Genomic DNA, 15,944 nt, shown 5'->3' with positions numbered 1-15,944 from the left:
CATGCCCCCTTCACCAGAGGCAGTCACTGACTCACTGCCGCCTTAGTCTTCTACACTTCCATATTAAGAATTAAGGAGAGCAACTCAATGGATATTTCATCGTTTCATCGTTTCCTCACGCTCATACCAATCAGGAAGACATATTTCTCCCCAGTTAATTTAGCGGCGTTCTTGGGCCATGTCCCTCGGTCGAACAGTTCACAGTGTCACTTAGAGCCCGGATTGTCCTGCTCAGGAAAGTATGGGGCATATTATCAAGACAGGCGCTAAAACGGCGATAATGGGCTTGATAATATGCTCTATGGAATTCCAATTGAAGCTCAGGTTAGATGTCTTGATAATATGCCCCTGTGTACTCATTGAGACTAGACCAGAGATATCACACTTTTCTAGCTCCAGTCCTGACACACTCTCTCACCTGTTGCCCTGATCTCAATCTTATCCTTCAGATCACTGGTAGGGAGCTGCCTTCGAACAACGCAGGCAGACTGACCTTCAGTTTCAAAAACTTGCACCACACCCCGAAGGAACGAGGATGCGTGAGAGCTCCAGTGACATCTAAAATGTGATAGAGAAGATGCACTCACTCGGTGGTGCTTGCAACCGAGTGGTGTCACCGTGGGCAATTGATGTGCGCTTCTGCCCTATGGCTCGGTCAGCTGGGGGAGATGTCCTCTTATTCTTGAATATGTCTTGTGCGTAAACCAAGCTGCCGCTGGCTAATTCAGTCCAAGTGCCGAAAGTGGGAGAACAGCGCACCTTCACCATCTCCAGGACTGAATCCTAACTGATGGGCATATCAGCAACAACCGGCGATAATTATCGCTAAGCGCACTTAGCGCTAGGATAATTATCGCCGGCTAGCGTGGATTTTTATCGCTGAGATAGCGTGCTATTAGCAACGCTTATCTCAAAAGCGATAAAGCGCTGGGTCGGGCAGCGCTGTTCAAAATGATGTCCCTTCCCAGATTTCTCTATGCACTCCAGAACTCCTTCGACGTTATTCCGGTGTCCTACTTTCGGGAGGTGGAGAGCCTGCAGAGGAGATTGGTGTGGGATGGACGGGCGCGTATCGCTCTGGCGAAGCTTACTCTCCCCTGGTACGACGGGGGCATCGCGCTTCCCGACATTCGCAGGTATTATTGGGCCTCACAGCTGTCGGCCATAAACCATGCCACGTATGCGCCTGGCTTGAATCCGGCGTATGAAATGGATAAATTCCTGCTTCCCGGCGGGAACTATAACAGGGCACTTTACTCCAGCTCGGCGGGACGGACCCTTACGGGCCCTACTAAGATTGCGGTACGGATCTGGAAGGCGGCCAATGTAGCCTTGGGCTGGAGTGAGCGATTAACATGTGCTACTCCTCTGTTTGCCTCCGATCGCCTGGGAAGCCTCTGGACAACGAAGGGGTTTGAACGTTGGGACACGATTGGTATTAGTAGAGTGGGAGACCTATGGATTAAGGGTGCTGTTAAAACATTCGCGGCGCTCCAGAGCGAATACGAACTTACGGAAAGGGAGTTCTTCCGCTACGCCCAGATTCGGCATGCCCTGCTCTCTGTTTTTGAGGAGGGGACCAATATCCCGGCTTCTTCGCCCCTCGAGGACCGCATACTCGATGGTCATGTCCCCGACAGTACTATTTCATTAATTTATAAAAAACTTATCAATAATCGGGCTGACCTCTTGGTGCGCCTCCGGGAGGCGTGGACGGGGGATGGGGTGGAACTGGACGACGAGGACTGGCAGTCCGCACTGTCGTCCCCCAAGGAAGTGGCCATTCCAGCCCGTCTCCGTCTGGTCCAACTTAAGATTCTCCACCGGGTGTATGTGACGGGTCCCCGTTTGGTCTCGATGGGATTTTCTGAAGACGGGCTCTGTAAGCGGGGATGTGGACTCAGAGCCACCTTTCTCCATATCCTTTGGGAGTGTCGCGAGGTGGCGGAATACTGGCGTCGGATTCATGTGGTCATGGGACAAGTCACCGGGGTTGTGCTGCTGCCGGAGGTGCGTCGCTGTGTCCTGAATGTGTGGGAGCCCAATGATTATAACGCGGCTCAGACTCGGTGGGCGGCCCTGGGGAACATGATTGCCAAGAGAGATATAGCGCAGCTTTGGGGTTCCCAGCGGCCTCCCACCGTGTCCGTATGGAAGGAGAACATGGACTGGTGCATGTTCAGGGAGAAGACTGTGTATGTTGCTCGTGGCAAGCCGGGGGCGTGGGGTAGAATCTGGGGGCAATGGAATGCGTATCGTGGGGGTATCTGTGTTCCCCCCCTGGTGGACACCGACATTGCCTTGTCCCCCTGACCCTTGATGGTTCCCTGCGACTTTTGAGATAATCGAATATAGACGTTCCTCTCCCGTGCCCCCCCCCCGACCTATTATTACTCCTGCCTTTTAGTAGCTATTTGAAGATCAGAAGTAGAGTCCCCCTGATGTAGCCTTACCCACCTTTTTTGCCTTTACGCCTCGCCTTTTGTTTTTATTTGTTATTTATGTTAAACCTATGTATCCTGCTTCCCTAGGACTTTCCGGAGTCATGTACGGGGCTGGACCCCGGGAGTCGACTACTGCCTTAACCTCTGTATGATCCTTCCCGAATCTAGCGGCCGGCCCCGGTGGTTGTAGGCCCATTCTTGTAATTGATTTCTTGTTCAATAAAATTTTCAAAAAAAAAAAAAAAAAAAAAAAAAAAGCGATAAAGATCCTGGCGCTAACTGCCTAACGTGAGATTATCGCTGGAAACCCAGCGATAATCTCACGCAATGTGGCGTTAGCTTGCTGATAGGGACTCAGAAACTTAGCCATGATATCCACCCTCCATAGGATATCATGGCTAAGTCAGTCCTGAAGCAGGCGTACGGTAAGTAGCGATAACAGAGGTAATCGCTACTTTTCTTGTCGCTATGCTTCATAGCGTGGGGCTTGATGTCATGTGAGGTCGGGAACACTCACTTTGCATCTCGTTAGAGATGCAAAGCTGGGCGTTAGGAATCCCGACGCTAATGCAAGGTTTCACGCGTTAGCGTGGCCTTGCTAATTAGGCGATAAAATTATCGCCGCTTTTCGGCCGAAAACGGCCGTAAAAGCGGCAATAATTTTTTATCGTCAGCTTGATGATATGCCCCCAAAGGAGTACATTTTAGCTATCACATTTTAGGGTGTTGCTGGTACTCTCACGCTTCCCGGTTCCTTTATCCAATCGTGGCCCTGTAGCTTCCCTTTAATCAGGTGTCCTTGTTGCGCATTGTCCTCAAAAGAAGTCCACATTCCTATGAAGTTTGAAACGCCACTAATTGTCACAGGCTTCAAAGAATTTGCTATTTTCAGTGATTGGTGTGCATATTAAAAGCTGTTGCCTGTGCATGATCTTATGACCACTCTACTTGGATGTGTTTTTTAACCTTGGGACACAGCGCACGTTGATTGTTTTGTCTGTTTATTGCACCCTGTATGTGATGTTTGCACAATGTCTATGTGGTCTACAGATTACTGCACTACAAGTGTAGTTCCTGTACTTTTCTTGTTTAATTAAATGCACTCATAAGGTTAGAATGTGTTAATGTGTGAATGTGTTAGTACATTCATTCATTCATTCATTTTATGCTTAGGATATATGTATTAGCCTTTCTACAAAATTCCAGGTGAACCATTGTTTTGAGTATATATTTTCCACTACGGGGCCACACGGGGCTTGAGACCACTGCTTACAATGATATAAAATTGCAATTTAGATGAAATCAACCCTTCTGCCAAGCTTCATGCTTTTAGCCAAAAAATGCACACTTTTAAGCCTCTGCTCTGAAGTTCATGATTTGCCATTTCCTGTGAAGACTGAGCAGTTTTTCTAAAGAAAGTAAACTGATGGTACGCAGTCCAGAAGGTACTCTTTGTTGTGGAACACATGCACTTTAAGAAGCGCAGGTGCAGCACTTCTCTGGAACAGAAACAGGCAGCATTAATAGTATCTAAGCATCTGGGCAGCTGCCCATTCATTGGATATGATGGATGAGGTCACAAGAAGCAGAGAGCAGGAGCCGAAGGAGAAAACCTGGTAGGATATCTTGATAGCATTTTCAACAATTTAATGGAGGCATAATATTGTTTCAGATATAAAATAAATTGTTCTTTATTGCTGCTTTCATTTATACTAGATTTACCAATCAAAAGCGCCTTTCATCTGCCTTGTGTTAACTATTCAAACGTCCTTCTCACTCCACCATTTTGTGAACTCTCTTCCACCTCTGAGAGAGGAAGTGACGTCAGCAGATGCATGCAATGCAGCCCATCGATCTCAAACAGGAGATAACGTGCAAAGTAAGTGCTGCCTTTTCTTTTCCTCTCTGTCAAAGAGAAGAGAGTACCCTTTACTTCTGCAGCTTTGTTGGTGGTTTGGATGAAGTAACTTTACTGCTGCCTTTTCAGTCCAGTGAATATTAATCAGGGCCCACATGGCAAAGTGCACAGGAAAAGGAGCCGAACTGCTTTGGATGGCTTGTCTGAAGAAGACTGGGTCGTGCCACAAGATCCTTCAGCCTCCTCTTGGAAGACACACACACAGGTTAAAAAACACAGACAAGTGAAACAGACACACATGAAACGTTACCATTTAACACAAGCTGGTAGATGCAGTTGTCCTGGGATGGAGTCAGGACCACAGCGGTGAGTATGTGGCTCGCTTTCTTGCTCCCACGGTTGGACGCTACACAGTAATACTCCTGAGTCTGTGCGAGGTCTCCACAGTGGAGGTTCATGTCCGCAGACGGGGAAACAGCGACAGCAGCGGACTCGCTCTTCTTGTACCACACGTACTTAACATTAAATCCCTTCACCGACCTGCACTGCGCAGTCACCGATTCCCCTCCGCATGTTCTTTCGGGTGCAGTGAGGAATGTGATGAAAGGAGGGGACACAGGCTCTGCAACAAAAACATGTTCTTCAGCCGCAGCGGTAGAATTCTCTCAACAAGTCTTTATCTTACGCAAACAGAAAAAGCAATGGGGCATATTACCAAGGAACAGGGAAAATTAATGCTAAGGGCACTTAGCGGTAATTTTTTTAACGCCTGCTATTGCTGGATAATATCGCCTGGTTATCACGTTATTAACAACGCTAACCGTCTAGGCGATAAAAAATCCAGCGAATAGCAGCATTTTGGGAGGTTATCGCTGGTAATGCAACGATAAAACTACAAGGATAGGGATATCCTTGTTGATAGCCCACGGTGGACTTAGCCATGTGATCCACCTCCCGTTGGATTACATGGCTAAGTCTGAAAATTAGCAGACGTAAAAAAGCAGCGTTAACCGAGGTTAGCGCTGCTTTTTTTGTCTCTAACAAGGTTAGCGTTAAGCTTGATAATAGGAGAAATGTCGCTTAGCGACATTTCTCCTATTATTTTGCTCTGGAACGCCCACTTTGCATCTCATTAGAGAAGGGAAGCGTAGTGAAAAAGGGTGCTAACATGCAAAGTCGCATGTTGTTGATAGGGCGATATTTTTATCTCCGCTTCTTTGGCTTTGAAACCCAAAAGAGCGGAGATAAAGCCCTTGTTAAGATGCCCAGAGGTTCCTTAGCATCCGATCTGCAATGCACAGCCCAGCTCTGCTCATCCATAGGGTGAGTGAGAAAGCTGCTGTCAACTGTTCTTTGCTTGAGATTTAACTTTTCCAGAGCTGAGGTAAACTAAGGATGAGGTAAACAAAGTAGGCTGAGACATTGGACATGAGTCTCCCTGCAGGGTTATGATGTAGGAGAAGTGGTTGCAAATGTTTTTTCTTCCCACATCCTGCCACGCCTTAAAAGCAGTTAATTGAACGACCCGATTTGTTCACACTTCCGTGTGCTCCAAAGGCTGTTCATTACAAGCTGGGCAATCAAAAGTTATTACGTCCCTAGAAAAGAACAACCAAAGTACAAAAATATGTATACTTCTCTCTTGAGATGGATTCATAACCAGATAAGCACTTCACCCTCATGCTGTGTCAAGATAAACATTGCAAGGGGCCCGCTGAGCGAGGTGCTTATAACACAGATGTGTGAGGGAACACATGCAAGTGGACTCTGGCTTTACTTTGAATCTGGAACTTTCTTCTATCAGGAGGTGGTCGAGGACATGAGGGAAACTCTAAAGAGCTCATCTGGTGGCTGTTTGTTAGAGTGAGATGGGTACAAGTCAGCATTATGCCCACTACACATCTTTAGCAGTTCTGGCAGATGTCACTGAGTGACAGAAAAATGAAAAGTGTGAAGATAGATTCCCGCCAGGAGAAATTGGAGTCTGAGAAGGATGAAAGGAGCAGGTTCTTGAACGCCATGTTACGCCAGTCTGCATCACCTGGCGCTTGTGCAGAGCGCTCTGTCGCACATTGGCATAGTCAAGCCTGCCATTGATCAGTGTATGGACCATTAGGATGTGCGATTTGAGGAAATGGCAGGTGTAATTTAAGAGACTGTGCATCTTGGAACTTATGGTTACTTCAGTATTTTGATAAGTGCCATGTGTGAAGGGGTATTCTAACAGAATATTAAGTTTTTAATATAATCCTGTCAAGATATTATGGCCCAAATATCAACTACTTCAATAGCTTGTAGCTATGTTTACAAAGGTAAGTATACATTTACTCCATGTATATGTACCTTGATGATATATTGATATATTACCTACTGGCGGTCGCCAGTAGGTAGTTATAGTTAGGACCACGTTTCCATAGGAAAACCTCAACATTCTATTTTGAATAACTTTGGCGCCGGTCGACGAATCCTCGCGAATTTCTCAAAATAGGTGGGGCGCTACGCTCCGCTCCTACCCTGAAAGTCTCGGGGGGATCCGGCAAGCGGGGGCTGAGATAAAAGGGGGGTCCCAAAACGCATTTTTCCCATGCATTTTTCCATAGGACCTTTAGAACGAGCTACAGCCCGAACGGCTGAACAGAATTACTCAAAATTTGGCAGAGAGGTAGTCCCTAGGTCAAGGAAGTGCCTTTTGTAGGTTTGGTGTAAATCTGTTCAGTAGATTCTGAGAAAATAGCCTTTAAATCAATATATATATCTGAGCCCGCTTACGGTACGCTTACCGTACGCTTACGGTAAGCGTACGGTGGCGTGCGCGAGCGCGATTCTGATTGGCTCTTAGATCTTAGTAAACATTCGAATCGGCCGAAACCAGGAAGCGGCGGCCGCCATTTTGTGTATTTCACTCTGAAAAAAAAGAGTGAAAACAAGGAAAGGGGGCAATGAGGAGAGTTACAGACCCCCTAACATTTGTAAGGGGGTCAAAGAAGGACAGAAAAGTACAAAAAAAACATTTATTGATTTTAAAAAAAATCACGGGGTACGCGTACGGTAAGCTTACGGTAAGCGTACGGTAGAAAAAAAAAAAAAAAAAAATGAAAATCAGATTTAAGTGTTTAGATATTAGGGGGCTCTAAAAAGAGCCGTTGTGTTTATGAAATGATTTTTTAGTGGTACCTACAAGTAAGTACCGATGCAGAGTCTAAGGTTCAAGAGGAAGACTCTGTTCCCTTCATCATTGAAGTGCACACCATCTCCTCTATAAATGTCTTGCATGTCATAACGCAAGTTGTTGTGGTAAATGGCACCCATACCATAGTCACGGAGGAAAGCAGAAACAGATTTGTTGACGTGCTTTCTTGCTTTGTCATCGCACCGCGTGCCCACCGTGCGTGCACGGCACTAACTGCGTAAAGTGGGCGCGCGGTGCGCGAAGCGCACCGCGTGCTCACTGTGCGCGAAGCGCACCGTGCGCGCACGGAACGAACTGCGTTAAGTGGGCGCGCACGCCACGAATGGCGTAAAGTAACTTAGCATTTAAAAAAACCGTACAAATTCACTGAAAAAACCATAGGTTTCACACACGTTATAGTTAGGAATTAGCATTTAAAAAACCTTGCAAATTCACTGAAAAAACCATAGGTTTCACACATGTTATAGTTAGCGGAAATTTTACTGATAAAAAACCAATGAAATTCCCCCGTTATAGTTAGTGCAGGCAACTATAACTCACGCGACCGCAATCTTCTGCTGATGACATATGTGTCTTTATGAAAAAAAAATATTTGTAATATATGTATAGCTAAAAATGTATGGAAGAAGACATGGGCAAATAAGTGTCTAAATACAGTATTAGCATCAGCAGAGGATTGCGGTCGCGTGAGTTATAGTTGCCTGCACTAACTATAACGGGGGAATTTCATTGGTTTTTTATCAGTAAAATTTCCGCTAACTATAACATGTGTGAAACCTATGGTTTTTTCAGTGAATTTGCAAGGTTTTTTAAATGCTAATTCCTAACTATAACGTGTGTGAAACCTATGGTTTTTTCAGTGAATATATATATATATATGTGTGTATATTATATATAGGAACACCGGGTTGGGAGTTCACCATGTGGGATAGGGGAGTATGGAAACCAAGAAAGATGTTAAACAGAAAGTCATCAACCTATGCCTGATGGCCTTAATGAAACATGATTTTTCTGAAGAAGGAGGCGTGGCTAGCATTAAATCTATTTGTATCAAAGATGGTTCAATCAATCAACCAAGGCTTTATAAAGCACAGAAAATCACCCGTGAGAGGCTGGAGTTGCCAACTGGTTTTTTTTTAATGAAAAAGAGGGGAAAGCAAGAAGAAGGCACTCAAAAAATGGGGAGCAAACAAGGACAAAGCAATAAAAACAAAGAGAAGGCAATGAGAAGGAATTTTCAAAAAACAGGGAAAAGCAAGGAGAAAGCAGTGAAAACGAGGGAAAAACATGGAGAAGGCATTCAAAACATAAAGGGAAAAACAAGGAGAGGGCAATGAAAATGAGGAGAAAGCAAGGAGAATGCACTCAAAAAATAGGGTAAAATGCAAGGTGAAATCAGTGCAAACGAGGGAAAAGCAAAGTGAAGGCACCCAAAAAACAGGGTGAAATGCAAGAGAAAGCAGTGAAAACTAGGGAAAAGCAAGGGGAAGGCACTCAAAAAACGGGAAAAGGCAAGGAGAACGCAGTGAAAATGAGAGCAAAGCCAGAAGAAGGCACTCAAAAAGCATGGAAAAAGCAAGGAGAAGGCAGGAGCAAGAATGATGCAGCAGCATGGGGTGAGCTTGGCCTGCCCAATGCGGTCATGCTGCAGCCTCCATTAAGAAGGTCATGGGAGGTCGGAGTGGTGCTGGGCGGCAGCGGGCTGGGCCAGGCAGGGGGCGGGGAAAAGGCAGCAGGCAGGAGCAGCAATGAGGGGAAAAACACAAGGAGAAAGCAATGAAAACGAGGGGAAAGCAAGAAGAGGGCACTCAAAAACGGGGGAAAAAGCAAGTAGAAAGCAGTGAAAAACAAGGGAAAAGCAAGGAGAGGGCACTGAAAATAATGGAGGAAAAACAAGGAGAAAGCAGTGAAAAACAAGGGAAAAGCAAGGAGAGGGCACTCAAAATAATGGAGGAAAAACAAGTAGAAAGCAGTGAAAAACAAGGGAAAAGCAAGGAGAGGGCACTCAAAATAATGGAGGAAAAACAAGTAGAAAGCAGTGAAAAACAAGGGAAAAGCAAGGAGAGGGCACTCAAAATAATGGAGGAAAAACAAGGAGAAAGCAGTGAAAAACAAGGGAAAAGCAAGGAGAGGGCACTCAAAATAATGGAGGAAAAACAAGTAGAAAGCAGTGAAAAACAAGGGAAAAGCAAGGAGAGGGCACTCAAAATAATGGAGGAAAAACAAGTAGAAAGCAGTGAAAAACAAGGGAAAAGCAAGGAGAGGGCACTCAAAATAATGGAGGAAAAACAAGTAGAAAGCAGTGAAAAGCAAGGGAAAAGCAAGGAGAGGGCACTCAAAATAATGGAGGAAAAACAAGTAGAAAGCAGTGAAAAGCAAGGGAAAAGCAAGGAGAGGGCACTCAAAATAATGGAGGAAAAACAAGTAGAAAGCAGTGAAAAACAAGGGAAAAGCAAGGAGAGGGCACTCAAAATAATGGAGGAAAAACAAGTAGAAAGCAGTGAAAAACAAGGGAAAAGCAAGGAGAGGGCACTCAAAATAATGGAGGAAAAACAAGTAGAAAGCAGTGAAAAACAAGGGAAAAGCAAGGAGAGGGTACTCAAAATAATGGAGGAAAAACAAGTAGAAAGCAGTGAAAAACAAGGGAAAAGCAAGGAGAGGGCACTCAAAATAATGGAGGAAAAACAAGTAGAAAGCAGTGAAAAACAAGGGAAAAGCAAGGAGAGGGCACTCAAAATAATGGAGGAAAAACAAGTAGAAAGCAGTGAAAAGCAAGGGAAAAGCAAGGAGAGGGTACTCAAAATAATGGAGGAAAAACAAGTAGAAAGCAGTGAAAAACAAGGGAAAAGCAAGGAGAGGGCACTCAAAATAATGGAGGAAAAACAAGTAGAAAGCAGTGAAAAACAAGGGAAAAGCAAGGAGAGGGTACTCAAAATAATGGAGGAAAAACAAGTAGAAAGCAGTGAAAAACAAGGGAAAAGCAAGGAGAGGGCACTCAAAATAATGGAGGAAAAACAAGTAGAAAGCAGTGAAAAACAAGGGAAAAGCAAGGAGAGGGCACTCAAAATAATGGAGGAAAAACAAGTAGAAAGCAGTGAAAAACAAGGGAAAAGCAAGGAGAGGGTACTCAAAATAATGGAGGAAAAACAAGTAGAAAGCAGTGAAAAGCAAGGGAAAAGCAAGGAGAGGGCACTCAAAATAATGGAGGAAAAACAAGTAGAAAGCAGTGAAAAACAAGGGAAAAGCAAGGAGAGGGCACTCAAAATAATGGAGGAAAAACAAGGAGAAAGCAGTGAAAAACAAGGGAAAAGCAAGGAGAGGGCACTCAAAATAATGGAGGAAAAACAAGTAGAAAGCAGTGAAAAACAAGGGAAAAGCAAGGAGAGGGTACTCAAAATAATGGAGGAAAAACAAGTAGAAAGCAGTGAAAAGCAAGGGAAAAGCAAGGAGAGGGCACTCAAAATAATGGAGGAAAAACAAGGAGAAAGCAGTGAAAAACAAGGGAAAAGCAAGGAGAGGGCACTCAAAATAATGGAGGAAAAACAAGGAGAAAGCAGTGAAAAACAAGGGAAAAGCAAGGAGAGGGCACTCAAAATAATGGAGGAAAAACAAGTAGAAAGCAGTGAAAAACAAGGGAAAAGCAAGGAGAGGGTACTCAAAATAATGGAGGAAAAACAAGTAGAAAGCAGTGAAAAGCAAGGGAAAAGCAAGGAGAGGGCACTCAAAATAATGGAGGAAAAACAAGGAGAAAGCAGTGAGAAACAAGGGAAAAGCAAGGAGAGGGCACTCAAAATAATGGAGGAAAAACAAGGAGAAAGCAGTGAAAAACAAGGGAAAAGCAAGGAGAGGGCACTCAAAATAATGGAGGAAAAACAAGGAGAAAGCAGTGAAAAACAAGGGAAAAGCAAGGAGAGGGCACTCAAAAACCAGGGGAAAAAGTAAGGCAAAAGCAGTGAAAACGAGGGAAAAGCAATGTGGTAAAAAGGAGAAAGCAATTAAAATGAAGGGAGAGGAAGGAGAGAGCACTCAAAAAGACTGGGGAAAAAGCAGCAAAAACGAGGGAAAAGCAAGGAGGAGGCACTCAAAAAATGGGAAAAAGCAAGGAGAAAGCATTGAAAATTAGGGAAAAGCAAGGAGGTGATGGAGCAAGGATTCGAAGAAAAGAAACTTGCTGAAATCAACCTCTCGTTAACAAATACTAACAAGTAGAAATAGACACTTGAAAGAAAATTAACATACACTCGACATTCACGTATGGGGAAAAAGGCTTACTGCGTGCTTAGTTAACAAAGAATAATGTGCAACGTAACTGAAGTCCCGCTTGAAACCGAAAATCGCATGTGCGAACCCGTCCCCCGTAAATAATCATGTGATTAACCCATGTGAGAGGAAAACTCTCACGCATGCGCAAGGAGTCAACAATTGTGGGTCTCGAGGTACCGCGTGCTTGGCAAATGCTCGCCTGGATTTAAAAAGAGTTGTCGCTGCTAATGCTTTTGCTTAACAAAGAAGAAAATAACATGGGATAGAGGAGAAGCGGGTGGTGAACAGTGATAATAACATATTTGAGAAATTAACATCAGTTTAGGATTCCTTTATTAAAAGTGTGCGTTTGGACCTGATGTGCTGAGCCAAAAGAAAAGAAGGCGGTTGAGACGTAACAAGTTGAGTCTGTGCATTAAAGTCTTGGAATGACCAGCTGACCGGGACAACATTGACTGGCTGCCAAGAACCAAGGACGGATGCTTGGGAAAGTTCTTCAACTGTAGAAATTATACAAAATATGTATCTATTTCTTTTTGCGAATGCATGTCAAAGGGAGTATTCTGTAAAATTGAATAAATTAAATGGGAAGGGTTTATAAAACAAAGAATTCGTTAAGAAATCCAGAATGAGCACATGAGGTGACGACAACTCCCCTGCCCCGGCCCAGTTACAATCCATGATTCACAGATATTCGCAACTTTTGAGGGAGGGACATGCAGAATTAAAGAATATAACTTTGACCCTGCTTCAGGTAGGTCGCTCCCCTCACCGCCACGCAGCCCCCTGTGTGCCCTGCAGGCCGCCGTCTGCCGTTAGCTGCTGCCACTTGCACTGGTTCCTGACTGCCTGTATTCGTTGTGCCTTTGCACCCCAGCTAACTTTTGCCTTTTGTACCCCAGCTAACCTCTGACTTCTGTACCCCTCATCCAGCCCCGTTTTCTTCTGTATCCACCGCCCTGATTTTGCCTTCTGAACCCCTGGTTCCTGACTGCCTGTATTCGTTGTGCCTTTGTACCCCAGCTAACTTTTGTCTTTTGTACCCCAGTTAACCTTTGACTTCTGTACCCCTCAGCCAGCCCCGTTTTCTTCTGTATCCACCGCCCTGATTTTGCCTTCTGTACCCCTGCCCGGTTCTCCCCCTCGCACCCTTCCTTCTGCTCCGTTGCCCCCGCCGCTCCTTTCCCGCCGCTGCGTCCCTGCGGCCCCACCCCCTTGATCCCCATTGGCCGCCCCGCTCCCGCCTCCCAGCTGCTCCTCCCTCCCGCTCCCACTCATATGGAGGCCGCGCAGCGGACGCGCGCAGCGGGCGCGCCGCTGGCGCGCCGAAGGCGCGCCTAAGGCAAGCCCGTCTGCGCCCGTCCGTGCCTGGCCCGCGCCCAGCGCCCGAACCCATGGCCCCCGTGGACCCCAGCCCACCCGCCAGATGTACGACGCCGCCACCCTCAACGCACTCAACACCGGCCGAACCCCGGGATGCTACCAAGCCACCCCGAGACGCACTCACGGACCCTTCAGCTGCCTCGCCTGCAAGTTCACCTGCATCCGGACCTGCCCCGTACCAGCACCCGCCAAGCCGAACACCAGCAGCAACCACCTCAAGTGCATCCTGCTCAACACCCGCTCCATCCACAGACATGCCATCGAACTCTGGAACCTCCTCGACACCACATCTCCAGACGTTGCCTTCCTCACGGAAACCTGGATGAACGACTCCTCAGCGCCCAACATCGCCATCGCCATCCCAGAGGGATACAAGATCACCCGGAGAGATCGCAACAACCAGACTGGAGGAGGCATCGCCATCGTCCACAAGAACACCATCCGCATCACGACCAACACCGACGACACCCTGACTACCGCCGAACACCTACACTTCCAGATCCACACCGACCCCAAGACCACCCTCAGAGGCACCCTGATCTACCGACCCCCGGGACCACGCACACCATTCAGCGAGGACATCGCCGACTTCATCAGCCCACACGCCCTCCCCTCCGCTGACTACATCCTCCTGGGGGACATCAACTTCCACCTGGAGAACAACAACGACCGCAACACCACCACCCTGCTTGACAACCTCGCCAACCTCGGACTCAAGCAGCTGGTGTCCACCCCCACCCACCTCGCCGGACACACACTCGACGCCGTCTTCTCATCCAGCAAAGACATCACCTTCAGCCACGCCACTGGACTCCACTGGACGGACCACAGCTGCGTCCACTTCACCTTCAGAAGAACCACGATCCACCACCACCAGCAACAGGATGCTCGAAGAAGCTGGAACAAGATCACAGCCGACCAGCTCGCCGCATCCCTGAGCCAGCACCCTCCAGCCAGCTCAGCGAACCCTAGCCAGGCCGCCGACAACCTCACGAAGTGGATCAGCACCTGCGCGGACTAACTCGCCCCACTGAGGACCCCGCCCAGCAGACCCAGCAGCAAGAAGGCCCCATGGTTCACCGACGAACTCAAGAGCTCCAAGAAGAACTGCCGAGCCCTCGAGAAAGCCTGGAGAAGGGAGCCTACCCCGGACAACATGACCACCCTCAAGCTCGCCACCCGGAAGCACCATCAACTAATCCACGCCACCAAGAAAACTGCATTCAAGGACCGGCTGGACAACAACGCACACAACTGCAAGGAACTCTTCAACATCGTGAAAGAGCTCTCCAACCCCAACGCCGGAAACAACGACATCACCCCGTCGCAAGACCTCTGCAACTCCCTCGCCTCATACTTCCACAAAAAGATCGCTGACATACACAACAGCTTCATCCCGCAAACAACGCCCCCCACGACCGAACCAACGCCCCCCACCACCACCCTCAGCGCCTGGACCCCGATCAACACAGAAGACACCATCCGCACGATGAACTCCATCCACTCCGGATCTCCGACCGACCCCTGCCCTCACCACGTATTCAACAAGGCCAACGCTGTCATCGCACCCCACCTGCGGGACATCTTCAACACCTCCTTCGACACCGCCACCTTCCCCGAGAGCTGGAAGCACGCCGAACTCAGCGCTCTACTAAAGAAACCAACAGCGGACCCCACCGAACTCAAGAATTACCGCCCCATCTCGCTCCTCCCGTTTCCAGCCAAAGTCATCGAGAAGACCGTCAACAAGCAGCTGGCCGCCTTCCTCGAGACGAATGGATCCCTCGACCCCTCACAGTCTGGCTTCCGAGCCAACCACAGCACCGAGACCGCCCTCATCGCTGCCACCGATGACATCCGAGCCCTGATGGACAACGGAGAGACAGCGGCCCTCATCCTCCTAGACCTCTCCGTGGCATTCGACACTGTCTGCCACCGCACCCTAGTGCAGCGCCTCAGCAATGTCGGAATCCAGGAGAAGGCACTGGAATGGATCATCTCCTTCCTCGACGGAAGGACACAGAGAGTCCGCCTACCACCGTACAAGTCGGAGGCCACCGAAGTCATCTGCGGCGTACCCCAAGGATCCTCACTCAGCCCCACCCTCTTCAACGTCTACATGAGCCCCCTCGCGGCCATCGCACGCCAACACAACCTCAACATCATCTCCTACGCCGACGACACCCAGCTGATCCTCTCCCTGACCAACGACCCCACACAGCTTTCTCTGTAAGACCAACTGGATAGAATCTCATTGAATTCCAGGGTATGTTCTCACAATTTCCCATAGTGAGATGATGTTAACCATTTTTTCTCTGATGTAATTTCTGACAAAACCATATATGAGGACGGTTTGGTCAGGGATGGATGCACACAACAGTTTTGTAGCTATAGCAGTATTTCTAACTGAATGTCTATTCTTGAAGATTTTAAACTAGGCCCTTTCTTGACCCTGCCTCAGGTTCGTTTTGGTGTCTTGCTTTTTTAATACTTGTATCTTTCATAATCCTCAATGTGAACTATGTTGAGTAGAAATTTTTCTACCCTGTGTGGCTTTCTCTTTCTTTCCTGGACCATCTCAAGGAGCCACTTTCTCATGCACGTCAAGAGCAGGATAACATCAGGGTTACGAGGAAGAACCGCCATTTCCTTGGGGAAATAAGAAGGGAACAAGAGAGGCCTTTACAGCATCCAACCTTCACTACATGCATTTCACTGGATAACTGCATGTTGCTTTTGCCATCAGGGATAAAGCAGAGTTTTTCAGTGAACTGTGCAGTAATCATCAATATAATTGATTAGGTTT

At 47.2% G+C, this 15,944-nt stretch overlaps 1 protein-coding gene across 1 annotated transcript in view; it reads right to left on the bottom strand.

Moving 5' to 3' along the window:
• The window catches only part of LOC146869109 (uncharacterized), a 75,556-nt gene that overhangs the window by 51,449 nt on the left and 8,163 nt on the right, over positions 1-15,944 (bottom strand). Inside the window, exon 2 of the mRNA XM_085653390.1 lies at positions 4,613-4,924. Within this exon, the coding sequence (XP_085509516.1) occupies positions 4,613-4,924 (312 nt within the window). The remainder of the gene's footprint in view (positions 1-4,612; positions 4,925-15,944) is intronic.

This window comes from Triturus cristatus, chromosome 1_1, assembly GCF_964204655.1.
Source record: "Triturus cristatus chromosome 1_1, aTriCri1.1, whole genome shotgun sequence".
Classification (NCBI taxonomy): Eukaryota; Metazoa; Chordata; class Amphibia; order Caudata; family Salamandridae; genus Triturus; species Triturus cristatus.
Note: the sequence above shows the minus strand (reverse complement) of the source record. Positions and strands in the feature narration are given on the sequence as shown.